This window comes from Frankliniella occidentalis, unplaced genomic scaffold (genome assembly GCF_000697945.3).
Source record: "Frankliniella occidentalis isolate FOCC.00 unplaced genomic scaffold, Focc_3.1 Scaffold972, whole genome shotgun sequence".
In the NCBI taxonomy this organism is placed as follows: domain Eukaryota; kingdom Metazoa; phylum Arthropoda; class Insecta; order Thysanoptera; family Thripidae; genus Frankliniella; species Frankliniella occidentalis.
In genome coordinates, this window is record NW_026268078.1 from 44879 (window position 1) to 55214 (window position 10336).

Genomic DNA, 10336 nt, shown 5'->3' on the forward strand with positions numbered 1-10336 from the left:
TACTTGTCTGAAAAAATGCGAGAATTTATGGGTTCTGAAATGCTTCACACCACAGGTTGGATTTGAATAGAGCGGTCCGACCTACACGCGCTTTGAGGTTGAAACGATATCGCGGTGCTCAGCTACTAAGTGCCCTGCTTTGCCAAAGTATCCGTCAGGTGAAGGTAGAGGACCATGGAATGCCAAAGGTGAGCCCAACTAGACAAAGTTTTTGTTTATCATCAAAATCAAACAAGGAAAAAGTATAAAATAAGGTTTGATTTTTACTTGTATTTGTGCTACAAAAACTAGGGTAGACTTGTGGGTGTATGTGTGTGTGTGTGAATGTGTATGTGTTGCATAACAGCACTCAGCTGATGTGGTATCATGAAATAAGTTCTTATCAGAAGGGAATAAGGAGATAAACATCTCAATCAATTATATCATGTAACAATGATGCAAGTGAATTCTTCATGTTATGTTTGTCTGATGGACTTTTAGACAAGCCATTATATATTTCAAGGTCAGTCACTATCAGCATTAGCTGATAGAGCATGGATACAAAAACCAGGATATTGGGTAAGGATCAATTCCTGAGACAATGACCCATGGTCAAAAAAACGTGCAAATTAATTATAATATAGGATGTTCAAGATTTTAGCTTTGAGCTGTGCATGGCTAGGAAAGGAGTCTGGGGGGCGGAAACACCCATTTCTCTCTATTGCAGGTGTAAGCAGGTGGTGCACTGGGAGGATCCTGAGTTGTCGACAGACACAACTCAAATACTGCCTGGAATCGAGGGCATCCTTTGTCCAACGTGTGGCCTGTGTTGGTAACTTTGGTGTCTGTTTATAAGTTGCCAAACAATAATTCCTTTTCATTCAAAAAGGAAATTTAAATCTGTGAATTTCATACAGAAGATACAAAGTATCGGGTTCCCACAGATATTTTAAACACTAGGCAAAAGATTGGTGGTCAAATATTTATTTTTATTATTTATTGAAGGCTAACAATGAAGCATTTGGCTTAAAAACAATAACGTAAAATCTTTCTTTGAGTACAAGTTCATGTGCCACAGACCCTACTATTCAAATGTTTGCTTTTAAGGTGTAAAATTGGGTCCTAGAATCTCTGAATTAATGATTCTTCGTATAAAATATAAATTGTGCCATTTCAGGTATTGGTCTTAACCACGTTCAGGAATGGATTCCCATAAAAGAGTGCTTGCTGGACTCATCACAGGCAGATGGATGGTGTCTTGTAAGTTTGTTTATAATTGCTCAATCTATTGTGCAAAATGGACTAGGTTTATCAACCCTAACAATATTTCATGAATGGTTTATTTTCTACCAGCCTAGTTTTGAAGGTGACAAGCTTCAGTTTGTTATCTTTATTTTTAATTGATAAGACCTTGTCATTCGTAATGAGCTAAGGCAGCCACAAACATCTCTTGTAATCTTATCTTATTTAGACACAAAGGTGAACTTTAGCCTTTGGACTAGTATTAACTTGTTTCAATTCAAGTAAACAAAAAACCAAACAAAATTTTTCAACAATTACAATATTTTTCTGATTATTACTGTTAAAAAGTATAGTATTTTTAAAAAAATCTTTGTGTATTTATTTTATTTTAACTTTACTAATGCAGGCCGAAGGCTTATGGGACCGTGCGATTCATTGGATTCTCTCCCAGTTCATCTATCGAACTGTTGAGCCACCCAATCTTGAATCAAGAGAAACACTATTTGATGTACCTGACCCAACAGATGTCATTTATCTGCTTTGGATAGGAGGAAAAGCTGCTGGGTTCTGCACTTTGAAACCTACAGGTCCTTACACATTGAGTTCTAAAGTAATGGGTTTTCTAAAGGTGTCATTGTTCACTTGTGAAAAATATTAAATTTTTAATAATCTATTTACAGGTGCCCATTTTGAAAGAACATCAGAAAAATATGCCATGTTTACAATTGACACTATATTTGTCCGCTCTTCATACAGGAGAAGAGGTCATGTCAAAACTCTACTTCTGGCACTATCAGAATCTCATAATGACATAGGCTTCAGCCAGCCTGTATCTGACTCTATGGTGAAAGGTAGTGTGACATATCTCAGATTATTGTAGACCTTATGATTTACATTCCATCCCCCAAATGCTGGATCTAATTTTTTCTTTTTTTTTTTTTTACAGTTCTCTGGAAGTTTTTAACTGAAAATAGAGACCACAGACGTAGATTCTGGGAAATAAGTGGAGCTGGAAATGAGGGCTGCCGTAAACTCCTGTGGTATATTCTTCGTCACAGGTGTAAAAATTGGAGTACCTCTCAAGATAAGACTGCATTCTAAACTAAAGACTGAATGGCTTTATATACTAGGTAATAGAAATTTGATGCCAAAGATAAAATAGAAAGATATTTGTTGTAAATTTTCAAATGTATCTGAATTTTAGGGATGTATTAACAAACCAGCACACCATCTTTTACCCTCCTAGAGATTATTTATTTAAACACAGGAATAACAGAAATAGGTAGTGTTTAGCATAAAAATGTGTATATACAAATATGATAAGTAAAAGTTGCTTTATTTTTTTATATATTTGTATGTCTAAACTTTATTCTCTGGATTGATCTGATCTAGAATACCTACATTGACTGGATTTCCCTCTTGTGTGCAGATCCATGTACTTGGGTGGCCAAGCATTAATTAGGGATATTTTCAGTCTTCAATACATCAAATACTTTTTCTATGCATTTTTCAAAATTGAAGCTAGAGATTGAAAAAATTAAGACTAAGATCAGTTTAATTTATAACCCCAACTTTACTCAACAGCATATCTGCAGTAACAAACATATAACTAGATAATCAGTCAACACCATAGAAAGCAATGGGGGAAGCACTGACAGCTTTTGGAGGCTTAAAATAATTACAGGCATGAGATTCAGATAGAACTGAGCAACAACTATGTAATCCTATAATTTCTTCGTTCCATACCCTAAGAAAGATTTGAAGGCATCACAGTTCTTTTATCTTAAAATCAACAGATTTCTAAAATTTATTTTGTAGGGGAGTAACAGATACATTAATAATAGTAAAAATAATTAACATTTGATTCATATGTGTTTTAAGAATTATTCTTCAAATCTCAGTCTGACAAATTAGCAATACCCCAATCACTTTATTGGCGCAAAACACTCTTGATTTCATTACAAAGCATAGAACCAATGACCATTTTTTCACAATTTACACACAAGTTCAACATTTGATCACTGACTTTCACTGTGATTAAAACAAGTGATTGTGAAGCAAGTGTCTGAGCAGCAAATCTGAAATTGTAACAAAATATATGAAACCTTGGGAAATGCCTTCATTGCACAAATTTTGAATAGAATGTGTATTTGAAAATTACCTCAGAATCTTTGAATCAGAGGAGGGAATAGATGATACATTTGCAGCTTCATATACCCTCTGAGTGATAACTCTTGGGTCTGCTGAAGTAGTAGAGGGTTTAAGTTCTACACTATGCTCGTTCATTCCGCGTAACTTTCCTAGATGTAAAAAAATAGATTGATTGATTGCTAATTGACAGCAAAATAATCAAAAATTAAAATCATTCATAAATCCTACCTTGCTCTGAGAGGAAAAGGAAATCTGGCATGGTTACAGCAGTGAGCAACTCACCAACATTTGCTTTGATTATAATTGAACTCTTACGCTCATCATCACCAGTATTCCATGTTATGTCAAAAGATGCTGGCTGAGTTGTGTCGTTCCAATCAACACCGATTGTTCCAGACAAAGTGGTTCCTGGAGAGAGTGAGCTGACAGGTGCGAACTCATGCACAGAAAGCCCACTGGGCATATTCTGTTATTTAAAGGGGAAAAAAAAAAAAAGAGAATTACATAGGGGAAAAGTGCACACAACCACATGTTAGAAGTTGAAATACTTCTACCTTGGATCCCATCTTAAGATCAGTTATTTCTTCTGTTCCTTGGTTGGAGAAGGTCAATTCAATGGCTGCCATTTTGGAAGAAAAGAGATGTGGCGACCTTGTATATCTATATGTAATCATTAGACCTCTACCAGTTACTTTGTTTAAAAGTTCCTGGCTGCGCAGTGCTACGAAACTTGGACTGGTTGTCTGTAAATGTTAAAGTTGGTGTAACACATAAATCAAATATAATAATAGCAGTGTGGATTAATCACAAATAACTTTATAAATGTGATACCTGGATACCAGATGATGAAGTTGCTGATGATATAAGATTCATTGCTGGTAAGCTAGGTGTAAGGAAACCACCAAGAGAGGGTGTCATCAGAGGTGCTGCTGAGCCGACTGTGTATTTAAAAACAATAATGTTAGGTCAGAGCAGCAAAAATGCTTCAAGAAGCTGTTTGTAATAGAGAAATGTGTCCAGACTTACAGTCATCAAGTTCTAACAATAGGTCAAGATCTGTCTTTTCCTTCTTTTTTACAGCAGAATTTTGTTTCGATGTCTTTGTTTTTTGCGCTACTTCCTTTTTCTTTGCCCCACTGGATGAGTTGCTATCAGTGTCACTCTGACGGCTTTTGCGACCCTTGGATTTGTTTCTTGGTAAATCACTCCCTTCATCACTACTTGAGGAGACTTCTCCACTCTCTGACAATTCTATAGCTTTTTGAACAACGCGTTTGGCAGGAGTAGGTCTAGCAGCTCTCGCAGGTCTTTGCACCTCTTCCTGCAAAGAAATGTCAAAATACTTTGGAATAATGCATAGATTACAAGGTTAGATTTATTGAAAAGCTAGAGCACAACACACAAACCTCAGAACTTGACTCTGCACTTGTGCTGGTGCTATCACTACTACTGCTGCTGGAGCTTTCACTGCTGCTGCTATCAGAATCATCGCTGCTGCTGGAGCTATCACTGCTGCTGTCATCACTATCACTGGAGCTATCATCACTATCACTGGAGTCGTCTTCACTTTCTACAACCAGAGCAAATAGGCAACCAATTAAATAAACAAAATTGGATAGAGCTGGGTAGTCCGATAACCAAATTAGTTTGGATAAACCTAGCTTTAGCAAACAAGTTAATCCCAACTTTAGCTGGGCATCAAACTCTAACTACATATCATTAAACATCAACATTTTAACTGAAAACACTTACCATCAGCAGGAGAGCTATCTGAATTATAGAAGGCATCACCTCTTCTTTTGGCATCCTTTGTTCTTTCAGGCCAGTCAGGAGGAGCAGCTACTCCTCTATTTGATTCGGGAGCTACCTCAGGAAATGCTGGAAGATCATGGTATCCAACAGCACGAGTATTGATGTAATGAGACAACGATCCTAGTTGAAACTGCTCACGATCTAAAAAGCAGGCCAAAAATCACTTTGTAAAAAGTAATATGAATTTTGAACCCAACTCTTGGCCCAATTCTCTTATTAATGCCTAGCCTAGGATAGTGTAGATATAGATATTTGTGTGCTTCCTTCTTGAAAAGATGTCTAGAGGAGAGGCTCTAAATTTACAAGAAAATAACATTCTAAAGGTCAAGTAGTATTTTCACCTTTGAACTGTGATTCTGAAACAGGAGCAGGTTTGGTTGCTAAAAATATTTTTTTAGCACTCTTTGCAAGTTTTGCATTTTCATTTGATGGAAAGACAAATTGTTTCAAAAATCTTGCTCGGTCTCTGATGTCATAACTTGGATCATAACGAGCCAAATTGAGCACATACTGACAAAGAAGCTTCGTCTGTTTAGGATTCACCAAAAATAACTTTACAGCTAAATTCAGAGTTTGAAGTTTTACTTGGTCCTCCTGAAAAATCAAAACAAGTATTTAAAAAATCAGATCAAGTATTCTTACACCTCACTTCCCCTTAAAATAGAAATTTCAATTTTCACCTCATTGATAAAACTTTTAGCCATTTTACGTAGGACATCAGGTGCTATTCGGGGTACTCGATCTGAGTATTCTCCCAATAGCCATAAAATAGATGCACGAGCAGCAGGGACATTGATATTATCAACAAGTCTAGCCATGTGTGTAATAATGTCTTTATGTTCAGCAGGTTGGGTCTGGAGAAGTTTTTTAATGACTACAACACTTTCCCCTACAACGGCCTCTGTAATAGAAAATTAAACAGCTAATTGAAAAGATCCTATTTCAGACCAGCATTCCATCCGCATAGAGAAACTCTTTACCATCTCTGTTTGAAAGTAAAGATACAAGGCCATTTAAACATGTGTCAGTTACTTCTTTGATGTTGGCTGCACACCTGAAAAAATCAATGGTAAAAATGTATGTTAGCTGCTGCATCAAAAAATCACATTAGATTGGAAAATAAATTGATGTACCTTCCAATGGCCTGTATGGTAGCAGTGACAAATTCTTTGTCGTTGCTGCTAATGTAAGTTTGAAATTCCCGTAGAATCACTGAGATACTTGTTTCTGTAGCCAGAGTAGTTAATATTTCTAGCTTTAATAGTTTTATATGAGTAGCATCACTTGTCCTCACAAAAAAGCTTTTCAGGAATGGTTCAAACATACCCTGCAAGGGAAGACTTGATAAAACTTGCACACACACAAGAAGGGAGAAATGATTATAATTTTCTGTATTTCTGTATTGTCCCTTAATGCGAGCTTTTAGCTCATGGGACCAATAAGCTGAGGCAATAAATAAATAAATTTTAAAGCAAGTACCTTTCGCTGAGTGGACATTGATGCAATACAGTTTAGGACAACTGATTGAACCTCTCGATGAGATCTTAACAGACGTATTAAAGCTTTTGCTACAAAAATTACCTCTGACCGTGGGGCAAGGTGATGATACATCTGAGCTACACCCATTACAACCTAAAAGTGAAAAAAGGATTCAGTGTCTCAGCTATTGGAATTGGGAGACTAAAAGATATGGGAGTCTGAGCAACAACTAACAGAGGCATTTCGGCTTTGAAGCAAAGGTCTTGCATTTCGCAGAAGAAGTCGATGGTCTGGATCTAATGAATAAGTCTTTTTAAATTTTTCATCATTTCTACCCTTGTTTTTAGACTGTTTTCCACCATCACTATCTGAGAAATTATCGTTATCATCAGTGCAGTTATCTTCATTTTGATGGTCTTCATCCTGCAATAGGAATGTTGTTTTACTATACCGTCAAAACAAATTTAGAACTGATATCAAAGCAATAGTTAAAAAGCCTACCTCTGCATTAGGATCAGTGAATTGGGTCCGCGCATATCGAGTAAGCATGTTAATGATCACCACTTGACCCCATTCATCAACATCAACGAGCAGATCACAGAGCTTACGATAATTTTTGTGAATAAGATCAATGCGCTCAGGACACACCTGCAGAATTAAAAAAAATACAAGTTTTCCAAAATTGAGCGAGTACCCCTCATGCTGGCAAGATCTACATTTTTACACAAACCTCTTCAAAAGCCATAACCGCTGAACCAACAACTAGAGTTGTTCTGTCTGACAGAAGCTTTTCAATGACATGTACAAGTTCTTCCTTTTGCTCTGGGTCCAAACTGAATAGAAACAAGAATAAAGGTCAATGAAGAGTCAAAAGAGAATACCACAGGAAAAAAAGTTGACACTCACCTGTAGAGTTTAGGAATTGCATGGGCAGCTGTCTTCCGGACATATGCTGACATGTCAGAGGCAGAATCTTTTATGGCAAGCATTACTATGGGTACAATCATAGTAACTCGGATACTAGACAAGACACGCAAAGCACTTGCACGGATTAACTGATTAGGATCCTGAAATTCAATAAGAGAATTTTTTAAAATAGTAAGAAAATGAAATACTTTGTAGATTTCAGAAACGGAGGAGTATACCTTAAGAGCTCTCTGGAATGTAGATATAGATAGAAGAGCAAGATCCTGTTGCTCTTCTGCGTATCTTACTAGATATACATACACCAGCTTCTTCACTTCAATATTCTTGGATACAACATTTTTCACTACAGCAGGAAACAAATCTGATGCATCACGTCCTTTTGCAACCATCTGCAGTCATTCAAACATAGTAGTACAACAAACCTAAACAGAACTAGGTAGTGAGGATTCAAATATTTTTTGTACAAACCCCTATTATTCTCTTCATGGCCTCAAGCTTTAATCCATCTTTGCTGCTGTCCAGCATCAGCTTCAAGTCATCATGCCTGAAAGAGAAATGAAAGAATTATCATTTTCATCACTTCAATTGCCAAGTTGATAGGGGAAAGTAATACGCACTTCTTGTAATCTGAATGGAAGAATCCACCAGATGCAGGATCAGTAGCCAATTCGGCTTCCACTCCAGAGGCAGGGCGGTCATTATTATATGACCCATTGTTCGACATATTTCACTTTAACTGAAAGAAACATTAATTAGACTATCAAAATAATTATGCGAGTGTAGACTGAGTTAGGTCAATTGGTCACAAGTCATCTATTGAAAGGTGATAAGAGATTTGTATAGAGATTACAGGTTAGATAATCAAATATTATTAGGATAAATCAATGTTTGGCCGTTGATAATGAAGATTTTAAAAATGTTTCTTGTTAGAAACACAAATAACAAGATATAAAGATCTTTGTAAGAACTAAAGAGTGGAATAACACGAAATTTGATGACACATCTGCCTGACACAGTTATGTGAAAACCGAGAAAGGTGATTTAAACGACAACTTACTTGTACCTCTCAACTTTTCAAAAAATAAGTAAAAAAATTTAATACAGCAAACGTGAACGGACAAAGTACAATTCTATAACCTCTTCTGTGACATAACAAAACCACCTACTTTAGCTTTTCCGGCAACGACAACACAACACACAGCGTTCAATTAGAGTGTGTGTGCGCCGTCACTGCCTTGAAGAAACTTCACTATTTGGTCCAGTCGTAAGAACCTTGAAAACTTTTTGGCCGGGATTTACTGAACGTACTCCCGAGCTTCGTCCGATCGCCACGCAGCACCTCCAGGGGCGCCACTTTCGCCTGTTCCCTCCTTGTCGCTCCGTTCCGCAGGCGCCAAAGTAGAGAGAGAGAAAGACGGCCTAGCCTGGCGCTTGGAGTCTTTGGCCTCGAGGCAGCGGAGGAGCCCGCAACCAACCGTCCTCTCTGCGAAGCCACAACGAAGATGGCGTCCGCTACGACACAGTTCCCACCCTTATCGTACTCGTCGTCCCGCACTGCAGAGCGAGAGGTAAGTGGACGCCCCCACCCCCGCGCCCCGCGCGCCACCCTGCCCAGGGAAGGCCCGCACCCCGGCCCTGTACTTGCCCCCGACGGGCGCGCGGCGTGGCTCCGCGCCCGAGAGTGACCTCGCAGCCGCCCTAACCTCTCCGCGCGATCAAAACATTGCAGGGGGGCGCCGGCGCCAACCCCTCCGCGAGGACGGGGCCGTTGACACCGCCGCCGCTGCCTGCCGCTGCGTGCCGCGGCGCGCGGTCGGGGATGTCCGCGAGGTGGTGGCGGGCCGCCGGGCGGCTCCTGCTGCCCCCCAGGGCGCCAGCCGCGGGCCGCGGCCCCGCCCCTGCGGCTACTCCCTGCCCTTTTGTTTACCTTTTGACAGCCTGTGTACTTAACGCCGGACAGGACGCGGCGACACGGCCGTCAGGCCCGCCGTGTCCACAGCGCGGCTGAAGTCTGGGTTCGATGACTCGCTTATTCGCGACCCTTGCGACCGCGCCGCTCTGCAACGCACGACGGACTTGTGAGCAACACGATCAAGTCATCGTCGTTTGACACACTCGATTCGATTAAGCAAAGTATCCAGCGCGATAGTATGTTTGTTTTCATTACTTCCCCGACGTCTTGCTGCAAGTATAACGCGTGCTTGCTCTCCTCCCACTACTGACTCGCACAACCAGTGTTAACCGGCCGTGCCAGGTCAATTGGTCGAATTGATTGTGCATAAGATCAAACAACGATCCCGTGCGGGACTCAAGTCCTTGGCCTCAGGCTACATGCTACATCGCGGCCCCTAGCTCACTCAGGGGCTTAACGTGACGTGACAGGTGTGACTTATTGTGAGGACGGCGCGCGGCTGAACCCTTTTTGCGTGTGCCTCAAGCCTTTAACCTTGCGCATTACGCTGAACGCCGCTCTTCCTTTGAACCTTAGCCAACCGCCCAGCGGGTAGGCAATTTGTGCCACAATCCGCGTGAATGTGGACAAACAGCGCGATTCGGCCGCAGCTCCCGCAGTGCCTTGCCGCGTTGTGTGATTGGTGATGCTCAACTCGAAATGAAAAAAAAAAAGGAAATATTATTCTTCCTTCTTTTTCTCTGTATAGCGCTGCGCTGCCGCGATGCTGGCGCATTGGCTGCCGCGGTTGACACGGTAGATTTGCCCCGAGCGAGGCCACTAGCCAGGCCAGAC

General features: G+C 40.1%; 2 protein-coding genes across 4 annotated transcripts; one reads left to right on the forward strand and one right to left on the reverse strand.

The window, feature by feature from the left end:
- The first annotated feature begins 45 nt into the window (after nucleotides 1-45).
- LOC113207871 (soluble lamin-associated protein of 75 kDa) lies at nucleotides 46-2567 on the forward strand. Of its 3 annotated transcripts, XM_026424604.2 has the most exons (6): nucleotides 46-188; nucleotides 707-807; nucleotides 1157-1239; nucleotides 1628-1808; nucleotides 1902-2072; nucleotides 2168-2567. In XM_026424604.2, the coding sequence occupies exons 1-6, from the start codon at nucleotides 175-177 to the stop codon at nucleotides 2320-2322; spliced, it is 705 nt and encodes a 234-aa protein (XP_026280389.1). In that variant the 5' UTR covers nucleotides 46-174; the 3' UTR covers nucleotides 2323-2567. The 3 variants fall into 3 exon arrangements, with proteins under 3 accessions (XP_026280389.1, XP_026280390.1, XP_026280388.1); XM_026424605.2 differs by having other exon boundaries at nucleotides 76-807; nucleotides 1628-1831; nucleotides 2168-2401; XM_026424603.1 differs by having other exon boundaries at nucleotides 84-807.
- Nucleotides 2568-2770: 203 nt separating this feature from the next.
- Nucleotides 2771-9161, reverse strand: LOC113207868 (AP-3 complex subunit beta-1). The gene is made up of 21 exons (XM_026424597.2): nucleotides 8648-9161; nucleotides 8208-8326; nucleotides 8059-8134; nucleotides 7809-7979; nucleotides 7570-7730; nucleotides 7394-7496; nucleotides 7165-7311; nucleotides 6898-7086; nucleotides 6664-6816; nucleotides 6318-6511; nucleotides 6165-6238; nucleotides 5865-6085; nucleotides 5526-5778; nucleotides 5125-5325; nucleotides 4779-4942; nucleotides 4399-4693; nucleotides 4204-4310; nucleotides 3927-4115; nucleotides 3601-3838; nucleotides 3383-3521; nucleotides 2771-3299 (listed from the first exon to the last, which is right to left on the reverse strand). Exons 2-21 carry the CDS (start codon nucleotides 8312-8314, stop codon nucleotides 3152-3154), a joined length of 3330 nt encoding a protein of 1109 aa, XP_026280382.1. The 5' UTR covers nucleotides 8315-8326; nucleotides 8648-9161; the 3' UTR covers nucleotides 2771-3151.
- Between the last annotated feature and the right edge of the window lie 1175 nt (nucleotides 9162-10336).